At 40.8% G+C, this 13,017-nt stretch overlaps 2 protein-coding genes across 3 annotated transcripts in view; one reads left to right on the top strand and one right to left on the bottom strand.

Annotated features, from left to right (window-relative positions):
* Positions 1-11,811, top strand: part of gins1 (GINS complex subunit 1 (Psf1 homolog)) — a 31,159-nt gene extending 19,348 nt beyond the window's left edge. The window contains exons 4-8 of one of the 2 annotated variants that reach the window (XM_078230205.1): positions 3,331-3,421; positions 4,383-4,499; positions 7,483-7,557; positions 8,618-8,690; positions 11,653-11,811. In XM_078230205.1, the coding sequence (XP_078086331.1) occupies positions 3,331-3,421; positions 4,383-4,499; positions 7,483-7,557; positions 8,618-8,686 (352 nt within the window). In that variant the 3' untranslated portion in view covers positions 8,687-8,690; positions 11,653-11,811. Of the gene's footprint in view, positions 1-3,330; positions 3,422-4,382; positions 4,500-7,482; positions 7,558-8,617; positions 9,375-11,652 lie in introns of those variants that run through there. The other variant, XM_078230204.1, reaches the window with a different exon arrangement.
* ninl (ninein-like) overlaps positions 9,241-13,017 on the bottom strand; it is a 132,453-nt gene continuing 128,676 nt past the window's right edge. Inside the window, exons 25-26 of the mRNA XM_078230189.1 lie at positions 11,866-11,979; positions 9,241-10,908 (exon numbers count right to left, since the gene is read on the bottom strand). Coding sequence (XP_078086315.1) covers positions 10,720-10,908; positions 11,866-11,979 — 303 coding nt within the window. The 3' untranslated portion in view covers positions 9,241-10,719. The remainder of the gene's footprint in view (positions 10,909-11,865; positions 11,980-13,017) is intronic.

Genomic DNA, 13,017 nt, shown 5'->3' with positions numbered 1-13,017 from the left:
CTGGTATCTTATCCAAATAACACTGTTTCATGTGTAAACGTAGACTTCCACAAATGGCATTTTTAGAATCATTGAGTGGTTATAGCACTGAAGGAAGCTATTCTGCCCATCGTGTCCATGCTGGTTCTCTGCAAGAACAACTCCCCTAATCTCACTTCCCCGCCTTTTTGCCAAAGCCTTGCATTTTATTTTCTCTTCAGATAATTATCCAATTCTCTAAAGTCTCAATTTAGATCCGGCTCTACCACACTCTCAGTGCATTCTACATCCCAAACACTTGCTGTATTTCTTTATCCTGTCATTGTTGCTTCTTTTGCCAACCACATTAAATTGGTGTCCTCTGAATGTTGTCCCAACGTTACTACATTAAGTCATAGATAGTTTTGTGACTTGAGTGGCAAATGGAACTGAACACTACAAACATCTGCACTTCTGACCTTATAATGCAAAGGTCGCCATCAAGGACAGTGCTCCAAGGACAATGTCTTTGGGCTCAGATGTTTGACCTCCAATAATCACAATCATCTTTGCTAAATGAGTCTAACCAGTAGAAAGTTCCGCCGGATATCCACTGAATTCAATTTTACTAGGGTTCCTTAATGCCACACTCAGTCAAATGCTGCCTTGATGTCAAAAGCAGCCACTTACTGCTTGGCTCTGGAATTCACCTCTTTTGTTTCTATTATGGCCAAAGCCGTGTAATGGGGTCTGCTGAGTGTCCTGGCAGAACACAAACTGAACATTAATGTGCAAATTATTGATGAGTGCCTCTTGATAAAGCTGTCAATGATTGGGAGTAAACTGATGGGGTTGTAGTTGGCCAGATTAGACTTTTGTCCAATTTGTTTTGTGGATAAGACATACCTCTAATTTTCCATTTTCTGGTTGATGCCTATGCTATAATTGTGTTAAAACAGCTGTTCCAGAAATGTGACTATTCTGGAGCACAAACTTTTATCAACCACAACCCATAGTGTTTGCTATATTCAGAGATTCAGCCATTTCTGATATCACTTGGAGTGAATCAGATTGGCTGCATTTGTGATGCTGGGGAGAATCATAGAATCATAGAAACCCTACAGTGCAGAAGGAGGCCATTCGGCCCATTGAGTCTGCACCGACCACAATCCCACCCAGGCCCTACCCCCACATATTTTACCCGCTAATCCCTCTAACCTACACATCTCAGGACTCTAAGGGGCAATTTTTAACCTGGCCAATCAACCTAACCCGCACATCTTTGGACTGTGGGAGGAAACCGGAGCACCCGGAGGAAACCCACGCAAACACGAGGAGAATGTGCAAACTCCACACAGACAGTGACCCGAGCCGGGAATCGAACCCGGGACCCTGGAGCTGTGAAGCAGCAGTGCTAACCACTGTGCTACCGTGCCGCCCCAGGCCTCTGAGAAGGCAGAGATGGATTATCTGCTCAGCATTTCTGGCTGAAAATGGTTGCACAAATTCAGCCTCCTCTTTTGTATTGATGTGCTAAGCTCTGCCATCATTGATGATTGTGACGTTCCTCTTGTAGTTTAATTTTTCACCACCATTCTTGACCATGACAGGCCTACAGAGCTTTGGATCTGATTTGTTGTTTATGGAAAGCCTCTGGTCTATCTATAACATGCTGCTTCTGCCCTTTATCATACATTTAGCCCTGAGTTGTAGCTTCACCAGGCTGGTATCTCCTTTAGCTGCAACTGTTTGATCTGGTGTTGTTCCTAACATGCTTTTTGATCATTATGTTCCTTCAAAGGAGAGAGCTGAAGAAGATGCGTAGTAAATCTAATCAGTGTGTTGTATCAGGCGTCAGTGTTGAATGAAAGCCTTTAAAAAGTTCGACAATTTTTACCTTTAAATCTTGTAAAGAGAATCTAACAGCAAAAATGTGTGTTTTTAAGACACGTTTTAATGTAAAGCAATATTCCAAGGTGCATCACAGTAACGTAATAGGACAGAAATTAGTCAATGAGGGCGGCTTTTAGACACTTGATCAAAGAGGTGATTTTTAAGAAATGTATTAAAGGAGGAAAGATGTGGAGAGGTTTAGGGAGGGATTACCAGAACTTTGGGCCCAGGCAGCTTAAGATATGTTGCAGGACTGGATCAGTTAACAGAGATTGGGAGGAGTAAACCAGACTTTGAAACACCATTGAGGTGCTTTCAATAGCAGTAGGTTTCTGGAAAAAGATGGTGCAGAAATTAATCAGAGTTCCATGATTGATCTGGCAATATTTACGTGTTGCACAGAATCAGGACCCGCCAAAGCCACTGCGCTTGAAAGAGGAAGATAGGATAACACAAGATCTGAAGAGCCAGTATGAATGGGTGTGTTCTAAAGATCAGTAAGACCATGATAGCTTTCAGCCTCAGGCTGATAAGTGGCAAGTAATATTCACACCACAAATGCCAGACAATTACCATCTCCAGCAAAAGTGAATCTAACCGATTCCAGTTTACATTTAACAGCATTACTATTGCTGAATTCCCGCACCATCAAGTTACTATTGATCAGCAAGTTAACTGGACCAACCCCTTAAACACTGGCAGCAGGGGCAGGTCATAGGCTGAAAATGCTGCAGTGGGTATCTCACCTCCTGACTCTCCACTCTATCCATCATCTACAAGGCACAAGTTAGGAGTGAGATTAAATTCTCTTCAGAGTATTTGAAAAATTAAAAAACAGAATCATGCAGATGGTGGAAATCTGAAATAAAAACTGAAATTGCTGGAAATATTAACAAGTCAGGCAGCATCCGTTTCTCTCTCCACAGTAGGTGCTTGATCTGCTGAGTGTTTCCAGCATTTCCTGTTTCATTTGAAACACTCCTCACATGTCTGGATGAATGCAGCTCCAACAGCATTCAAGAAGTTGTCCAAGATAAAGCCGCTCAATTGAGGAGCATCACATCCACCATTTTACAACTTCAGTCCCACAAGCACTGTATCATCTACAAGATGCACTGCAGCACCACACTCACTCTCCACACCTCTACCACCAGAAGAATAAGAACAGCAGGTGCATGAGAACACCACACTTGCAAGTTTCCTTCCAAGTCCTATATCATCTTGACTTGGGACTATATCATCCGTTCCTTCACTGTCACTGTGTCAAAATCTTGTGACTCCCTCCCCAATAGTACTGAGTATAATGGCACCATATCCTGCCTCCCCCACCCCAAGATAATTTGGGACGGACAATAAATACTGGCCTTGCCAGTGACACTCGCATCCCATGAACAAATATTATTTTAAAATAAAGGAGGAAAACCTAGAGCAAAAGGAACAAAGCTAAAAAACCATATTTACTTTTTTTTTCCTCAACAGATATGATCGTTTATTGCGAATTCGATCACTGAGGTGGGAATATGGAAGTGTTCTGCCATCAGGAATTCGGTTCCATTTTGCTGCTGAGGAGGTACAACTGCTTTAAGACAGAATGTTGAGCCTCTAAACTGTGCATGAGGAAAAACCTTTCAGTTCATCCAACCCTGTCCTCCTAGATTCTTTTAGTGTAGTCTGTATCCAAACTCACACCCAAGTCTCAGTCGCTCATCACCCTTATGCTCTCTAACGTACATTGGCTCCTGGCCATCAACACCTCGACTTTAAAATTCTCAACCTTGTTTTCAAATCCCTCCATATCTCGGGGGTGGGGGGGGAGAAAGCCCTCAAGCTGTACCACCCTTAAAGCTCTCTCCATCCCTTCAATTCTGGCCTTTATTACCAATATTTTTCACTTCATGATTAAGCTGCTGAGACCCAAAGCTCTGCAATTCCTTCTTAAACTTTTCCACCTCTCAACCCCCTGTGTCTCCATTAATACACTCTTTAAAGCTATGGATCAAGCTTTTAATCACTTGTCCTAATATCATAGAATCCTCTACAGCACAGAAGGAAGGCATTCAGTCCATCAAGACTATGCATTCCGCGGAGCAATCTAGTCTGTCCCATTCCTCCTCCACCTCCTGTAGCAGCCTGAGATGCAAGCCGTCCAGCCCAGGTGACTCATCCACTATGAGCCTTTGTGTTACCTCCCGCCTCTCTATTTTCATTCCATCTACCATCTCCACTTCGACTGGTGATTTGTCAGATTCCTCTGGGGGTCTGAGCATACATGCTGCCCTTGGCAATGACAATCCCATCTCGAGAATGAATTACATGACCGTCAGTAAAACCTAGTGGCACAAAACAAAACTTTTGGATTTTTTTTTTGCTTTTAACAAGTAAAATATTCAAATATTAGTTTGTGAGGATTCCCAAAGGAAAGGATTCACTGCTGCGGTTTTCCTGAGATTTTCTGCTCTGCAGTGCTGTTCCTTCAATTATTCAGTTTCAGGAGTTCATTTGCATTAGTTTTGATTCTTTTTTCCCTGCAGACGGAATGGTTCAACCAGTACAAAAAGTCGCTTGCCACATACATGAGGTCCATTGGAGGTGAAGAAGGCCTAGACATAACTCAAGATATGAAACCTCCAAAGAGTCTATTTATTGAAGTAAGTTGTAATTTGACTTTCATGACCAGCACACAGGTCCAACCATGGATATTTATGAACATGTGAAATAGGAGCAGAAGTGGACCATCCAGCATCTCAAGCCTGCTCCGCCATTTAATAATATCATGCCTGGTCTGTTTTTGATTTCCACATTACTATTTACCCCCGATGATCTTTGATTCACTTAACAAGAATCTGTCTAACTCCGTCTTAAAAATATTCAATGACCCCCACCTCCACTGCTTTCCAAGGCAGTTCCAGATTCGTACAACCCTCAAAGAACAAAAAATTCTCCTAATCTTTGTCCGAAAAGACTGCTAATTTTAAAAGGGTGCCCCTGCGTTCTGGTCTCACCCACAAGAGAAAACATCACTTTTGACCATTGTGTCTCCTGAAGAAGTTGGCTTGATAGATCATATTTTGGATATTAGAATTGGATATCTGTTGCCTAGTCAACTGGTTAATCACAACTTCTAATTAATCTGTGTGTGAAGAAGTGACTATCATTTTTTACGGCTTTGTCACTTTGAATGTGATTCTGAAAATGAGAGAACTTCTGGAAAAAAAACTATTGGGTCCATTGTCACTTCTATCTTGTTTCAATTCAAAGCAGATGGGATTCCTGCCTAAATATGCACTTTAATATGATGCTTCAGATTTTACAGCTTAACTATATTATCTTTCACTTGCTCCTGGGGTCTCCAAATGTTACATAAATGTTTGTGGATCAGTTGATAGGTGACTTAACCTGGGTCTTTGCTCCAGCTAATCTATATTATTTATGTTCCTCTCAATGTCAGGCTCATGCCCAGTGTCTCCTTACTCTAGCATGGCCAAGATTGATAACTCACCAGACAGTTATGAACCATCTTACTGTGTAGTAGCAGTTTATCCCCATTAAACATACAAGGTGGAGAATGATTTTAGGCAGTCATCAATTGATATATTTTGTTTTCTTTTTAGATTTTCTTTTTAATAAAACGACTTCAATAACAAAAAGCAAAAAACCCTGCAGATCACTTATCCATCCATTACTTCTATGCTCGAGGATCTACAGTGGCCTAGCCCAGCATCACTCTATTCAGATCCTTCTATGGCCGCCTTCCTCCCTATCTCGATAACCTTGTTCAGTCCTCTGGAAATTCTGACTGCTTGTGTGTCCCAGATTTCCTTCACCCACTGGTGACAAATGTGGTATCAGCTGCCTAGGCTCAGTAATTCTGGCCATAAGACCATAAGACCATAAGACATAGGAGCGGAAGTAAGGCCATTCGGCCCATCGAGTCCACTCCACCATTCAATCATGGTTGATTTCAACTCCATTTACCCGCTCTCTCCCCATAGCCCTTAATTCCTCGAGAAATCAAGAATTTATCAATTTCTGTCTTGAAGACGCTCAACGTCTCGGCCTCCACAGCCCTCTGTGGCAATGAATTCCACAGACCCACCACTCTCTGGCTGAAGAAATTTCTCCTCATCTCTGTTCTAAAGTGACTCCCTTTTATTCTAAGGCTGTGCCCCCGCGTCCTAGTCTCCCCTGTTAATGGAAACAACTTCCCTACGTCCATCCTATCTAAGCCGTTCATTATCTTGTAAGTTTCTATCAGATCTCCCCTCAACCTCCTAAACTCCAATGAATATAATCCCACGATCCTCAGACGTTCATCGTATGTCAGGCCTACCATTCCTGGGATCATCCGTGTGAATCTCCGCTGGACCCGCTCCAGTGCCAGTATGTCCTTCCTGAGGTGTGGGGCCCAAAATTGCTCACAGTACTCCAAATGGGGCCTAACCAGTGCTTTATAAAGCCTCAGAAGTACATCCCTGCTTTTGTATTCCAAGCCTCTTGAGATAAATGACAACATTACATTTGCTTTCTTAATTACGGACTCAACCTGCAAGTTTACCTTTAGAGAATCCTGGACTAGGACTCCCAAGTCCCTTTGCACTTTAGCATTATGAATTTTGTCACCGTTTAGAAAATAGTCCATGCCTCTATTCTTTTTTCCAAAGTGTACGACCTCGCACTTGCCCACGTTGAATTTCATCAGCCACTTCTTGGACCACTCTCCTAAACTGTCTAAATCTTTCTGCAGCCTCCCCACCTCCTCAATACTACCTGCCCCTCCACCTATCTTTGTATCATCGGCAAACTTGGCCAGAATGCTCCCAGTCCCGTCATCTAGATCGTTAATATATAAAGAGAACAGCTGTGGCCCCAACACTGAACCCTGCGGGACACCACTTGTCACCGGTTGCCATTCTGAGAAAGAACCTTTTATCCCAACTCTCTGCCTTCTGTCTGACAGCCAATCGTCAATCCATGTTAGTACCTTGCCTCGAATACCATGGGCCCTTATTTTACTCAGCAGTCTCCCGTGAGGCACCTTGTCAAAGGCCTTTTGGAAGTCAAGATAGATAACATCCATTGGCTCTCCTTGGTCTAACCTATTTGTTATCTCTTCAAAGAACTCTAACAGGTTTGTCAGGCACGACCTCCCCTTACTAAATCCATGCTGACTTGTCTTAATCCGACCCTGCACTTCCAAGAATTTAGAAATCTCATCCTTAACGATGGATTCTAGAATTTTGCCAACAACTGAGGTTAGGCTAATTGGCCTATAATTTTCCATCTTTTTTCTTGTTCCCTTCTTGAACAGTGGGGTTACAACAGCGATTTTCCAATCCTCTGGGACTTTCCCTGACTCCAGTGACTTTTGAAAGATCATAACTAACGCCTCCACTATTTCTTCAGCTATCTCCTTTAGCTTCTTTCCCTCTCTTCTTTAAGACACTCGTTACAAATTATCTCTTCAACCCAAGCTTTTGGTTACCTGTCCTAACGTATCCTTATGTAGTTTAGGTTTTTATTTGTTTAGTAATTGCTCCTGTGAAGTACATGGGACCTTTTGACGATGTTAAAGGTCATATATAAATGCAAATTATCATCATGTATTTTGTGGATTTTCCTTCCCGCCTCTAGGTAAGGTGTTTGAAAGATTACGGTGAATATGAAATTGATGATGGTACTACGGTGCTCCTGAAAAAAAACAGCCAGGTAAAACTTGACCCTGCTTTTTGCAAATTTTGCTCTGAAAATTCCTTCTATCCTTTCAGCACAGATAGTTTTTGAAATAAGATGGTCCGTGAATGTTTAAAAAGTATTTAAGGTAAATTCTGCAAGGTATTTAAGACACATTTGAAAGCTACTTCCATTTTCTACTTCTCTGCTTAAAATGGATCACCTTTATCGGAGTCCCCAAAATATATCAGTAAGGAATGGGAAGTATTTCTCTTTCTGGCACTCAATCAGATCAGTAAAGCTCTTCCATCTCAACATTAACATTCTCCACTGCACCATTGAGAATTTTCACATCTGGATCTACCATTCTAGCAACTATAATTGTAAAATTTACACATTAGTTCCACTAATGCCTCTCACAGTTAAGATCTTTTTGGACAGTCAAAACACAATATTTAACCACTAGAGGTCCTTCTGTATATGTCTATGCTCTTGATTCTCCTGATTCTTGGGGCTGAATTTTGAGACATTGGTGACTGGTGGGCAGGCTGACAAAATGGTATGGGAAGGCAATGAGTGGCTTGCCTATTGCCTTCCTGTCACCATACCATCGCACCACCACACCATTTTGCCAATAATGGGGAAAAGTGGCAGACAGCCTGCTCATGCTGACCTAATTGAGCCACTTAAGTGGTCAGTTAAATCCTCCCCTCCCCCACCCCTCCAATCTCCTGTGGCATTTTACTAATGATTGGGATGGATGGGGGGCATTGCTGTGTTGAGAGACCATCAGTTAAAACCTGGCAGGCCCCTCCAACAGCAACAGACCATTTCACCTCATCATGCAATCCCACCCTCAGTATCGGTAACCTAGCTTCATTATTTCAGATATCCCCATTTGCCTACAATCACCAAAGGATGTGGCTTAATTAAAAGGTAGATGATTGCCTTTTATATTCACTGCACCCTAGATAAAAGTCGACGTATTCTTCACTGACAAAATCCAAGAATTTAGCTTACTCTCGGTCCATCATGTCTCACACCAGAAATAAATATTTCTAAAATCAGTAATCTTTGTCCTTTTGCTTTCTTTCAGCATTTTATGCCCAGGTGGAAATGTGAACAGTTAATTCGTCAAGGAATCTTGGAACACGTGCTGTCATGAGAGTGTCAGTTTAAAGAAAACAATCGTTGCTTTCTGTGGGGTTACTTTTCTTGCTTGGACTTGTAGACTTTATGCTAAAATATGCTTTAGCTGTGAAGATCAGCTTTGCTAACTTGACAGCAAGTTGAAAAATTCTTCAGCTGTTGTTTTAAAGCACATGGATTCCCCTCTTCAATTAAGAAACATTAACTTTAATGGAAATGTTCATGAGGCTTTTGTTTTTGGGAGCACTCAAGAGAACTAACCTTGTAGGTGTTAGACAAATCAGGAATAAGAAACTGATCAGCCATTTGCCATTTATTTTCTGCTTCACAGACCAGCTGGGTCTTTACTATGTGATTGTAGTAACTGATAATGAAAGGAATTTTGGATATTTACAAAAGGTGCAAAGCAAAATCATGCTGTGATTATGCAACTCAGCAATGGTCTTCCATTGCTGTATGTATTGATCTGTGTAACCTGAAGTGAGATTAAGGAAGAGCTAGAACTTAACTGATCGAACCCGCATTTGTACAGCAGGGGAGTGGAAGTGAGTAAGTGAACATTGAATGTTTAGACAAATACATTTTAATTCAAATCAATATAATTAATCTGTACATAACATTTTTAGATTTTATAAAAAGGTTTATCAAAATAGTATCAAAGCCAGTTAAATAAAACTTGGTTTCTGCACAGCAGGGTCAGCTTTACAAATTGTCTCATCTTCAAATAATTGAACATTTATACACATCTTGTATCAAAACTACATTTTATACATTATACAACAGCGATGATTTTAGAAAAAAAAATCAAAAATTACAAAAGATCTCACACGATGTCACCCAGGACAATTTAGGAAATGAAAAAAATTAACATTAATATTTATTCCCTTAAAACATTAAAGTTGCTCCTCAAAATTATGCATCATATACACATGAACCCTGTCAGGTTCCGCACTGGGGACATCAGTAAAATCCTTATTGCAAAATCAGTTAAGGACGGTTGCTGTCACCATTATCATAGTTGCAACATGAAACCTCATATCAGTCAGGCCTCTTTCAAGATTAGGGGAAAACAGGTAATCAATGTATATTAGATGTCCTACCCAGCAGTAGAGTTAGTTCTTAGATCAGGGGTGTACAAAGATTTGGACCAGTGGATTGTACATTCATTTCAAAACTAGTGCTTGCATGTCTCTTGAAGAGGCATGACCTAGTGCAGGAAGGTGGAATTAGGCTTGGTAATTCCATGTTCATCGGCACAGACACTGGGCCAAATGTCCCCTCTCTCGTCTATAGCAAGTGAACTGCTTCTGATTGTCAGTCAAAATCATGGTTAAACAGTAGATCCGTTTCCTAATCTATAATTTATGCTTCCTCATTCAACTTCTTCATCTTAATTTCTAGCTGTTTCCCTTTCCACATCAGATTTCCTTCACTTTTTCTTTTCTCAGGCTCCTGCTTGTGAAATGGTAGGGAGAAATAAAGCATCAGGGCAGATTAAAGTAAGGAAGGCAGATTAAAAACAGCAACATTGACGTGTATGCAAGTTGGAGGCAGAAATATCCGTAAACTACTACTCTCTCTCTCTCTTACTTCAGTGGAATTAAATTGGTGTTTTCCCCTCATCCCACATTTTAATACACGTCTGTACAGTATTTCTCTTCAGTACAACTCACAACCTGCGGGAGAGAAGGGATAAAAAGGTTTTGTAGGTCCTTGCCCTCTTTTTAGGGGAAAAGAAATGGGGTGAGCATTGCAAGATCGAGAGAAAGAAATATCCTACAGAATATCAAGAAAGAACTTAATTGTTCAGCTGATTACTTTGATTCTGATCTTTCCACAAGTAATAACATTGGAATGAAACATTATATAATGTTGCCTAAAAGTACCACAGAGGTAAATATTGCGAAATTCTGCAGATGCTGAAAATCTGAAATAAAAGCTGTGTGGCAGTACTCAGTTGGTCTGGCAGCATCTGGAGAGTGAAACAGAGTTAATGTTTCAGATCAATGACCTTTAAAATGATGCTGCAGCAGTAATGTTTGGACACTGTTAGGAGAGAGAGGCTGGAGCAATTTTTCTTAACACTCTGTTTAAAGCTGCAATTTTCTCATCCAGCAAGAAGTTCTTTCTCTCAGCCCCCTTCTGTCGCTGCTCTGTAATCTGTAATGCTTTCATCAACTGGGCGTTCTCGACATACAGGTCCTTCAACATCAGGTCAGACTTGGCATTCTTAGCAAACTGCAGGCAAAAAAAGATAAATTAACCTCTTACAATGAAATATATCCATTTATATAGCACCTTTAACATTATAAAACATCCAAAGGTGCTTCATAGGAGCTGTACAGACAGAGGTCACTATTAGGGCAAGTATCCAAAAGCTTAGTTATTAAAGTGGTAGGTTTTAAAGAGTGTCTTACAGGAGGAGAAATTTCAGGAGGCAATTCTAGACCTTGGACTCCTGGTAACATAATTGCCAAAGCAGAGCAATAAAATTCTGGGATGTGCAAAAGACCAGAATAGGGGGAAGCTTAGAGATGAAGGTTTTGGACTGAAGGAGGTTACCAAGCTGAATGGGTTGCGTTCAAAGGAATTTGATAACAGATGAGAATTTTTTTAAATAAGAAACTTCCAAACAAGCAGTCAATGGAGGTCAGCAATCCTTAACGAATAGTGTACCCACCACAAATACAATTCACAAATCACCCAAACAAATGTCCCAGTTTATTACAGCAGAGTCATTACAATAGTTTTGAGAAGTGTGTGCCCAAATGGGAAACAACCAAATGATTGCAACTCACCACCTCAATAAAAAAAAACCTCTTTGTAAAGCTACACCAAAGCCAAGAACATTGTCATAAAGTGAATAAGCTTAACTTAGCCTGTAAATGCTGCATTTAAAATCATTGAAAATGTACAGGTCCGATGCACACTGCATATGACAGCAAATGTTTTATCTTAGTCTATTTCTGTTCACATCTCTAGAGATTCCTACAGCACTGTGGGCGTACCTATACCACATGGACTGCAGTGGTTCAAGAAGGCAACTCACCACCTTCAAGGGCAATTAGGGTTGGGAATGAATGCTGGCCTAGCCAGTGATACCCACATCCCCTGAATGAATAAAAAAAATCTACAGCCGTGGTTTATGACTATTGTACCAGTGTTATGTTAACCCCGTACTCTGCAACTACTTACCTGTACTTTGAGTTGGTTCACCTTATCTTGAAGCATTATTCGTACACTTTTTAGTTTCTGTTCAACCTCCTCCATCCTTTCCTCCATTCGCTTGAGTAGTCTCTTGTACTCCTCCTAAAATGGAACATAGTTATTTATCTTAGTCAAAATGGGAACATAAACATTTTACAATTAATCTGGAAATTAATATAGGAAATGCAGTTGAACATTGAAACTTTAGAACCATACTGCACAAGGCCATTCGACTCATTATGCCCTTGCTGGCTTTTTGAAAGGAATTCAATTAGTTTTTTTCAAATATATTCAAACTCCCTTTTGAAAATAATTGAATCTGCTTCCAACCCAACTTCAGGAATTGCATTCCAGATTTCTGCACAAAAAAAAACTCATCTCCTCTCTATATCTTTTTACAATTATCTTATATCGGCCTTGGATTAACAACTTTCCTGCTATTTGAAACAGTTTCTCCCCATCATCAAAAGCCTTCAGTATTTTAGAATACTTATTAAATCTTTAATATTCTCTGATCTCTCCAAGTCGTTGAAGTCCATCATCCTTCACACCATTCCAATTGAGAACGGGCTCCTACCTACACATCAGAAAATGACAATTCTTCATTTCACTTCCACAGAGCCCAACTAAAACAGCAAAGTTTTGTCTAACGGGCAATGGTAGAATTGATTGGCAGACAGCCTTGCAAGTCAGACCTTTGTGGAACAGAAAGCGCTAATTTGTATTATTTGCCTCATAGCCAAGCAATTAGGGTGGCACAGTGGTTAACACTGTTGCCTCACAGTGCCAGGGACCCGGGTTCAATTCCTTGGGTGACTGTGTGGACTTTGCACTTCTCCCTGTGTCTGCATGGGTTTCCTTCCACAGTCCAAAGATGTGCAGGTTAGATAGATTGGCCATGCTAAATTGTCCCTTAGAGTCCCAAAATGTGTAGGCTAGAGGGATAGGAGGGGTAAAATATGTGAGGCTACAAGGATAGGGACTGGGTAAGATGCTCTGCCGGTGAGTCGGTGTAGACTCAGTGGGCCAAATGTTCTCTTTTGCAGTGTAGGAATTCGATGAATTTACTCCTTGGACTGTACCATCTGTATTCAACAATAAAACAAGTTACACAAACTGCATTTATATTGCCCTGAACAT

Source organism: Mustelus asterias, chromosome 15 (genome assembly GCF_964213995.1).
Source record: "Mustelus asterias chromosome 15, sMusAst1.hap1.1, whole genome shotgun sequence".
Lineage (NCBI taxonomy): Eukaryota > Metazoa > Chordata > Chondrichthyes > Carcharhiniformes > Triakidae > Mustelus > Mustelus asterias.
The sequence above is the reverse complement of the archived record's forward strand: the minus strand, read 5'-3'. Positions and strand labels throughout refer to the sequence as shown.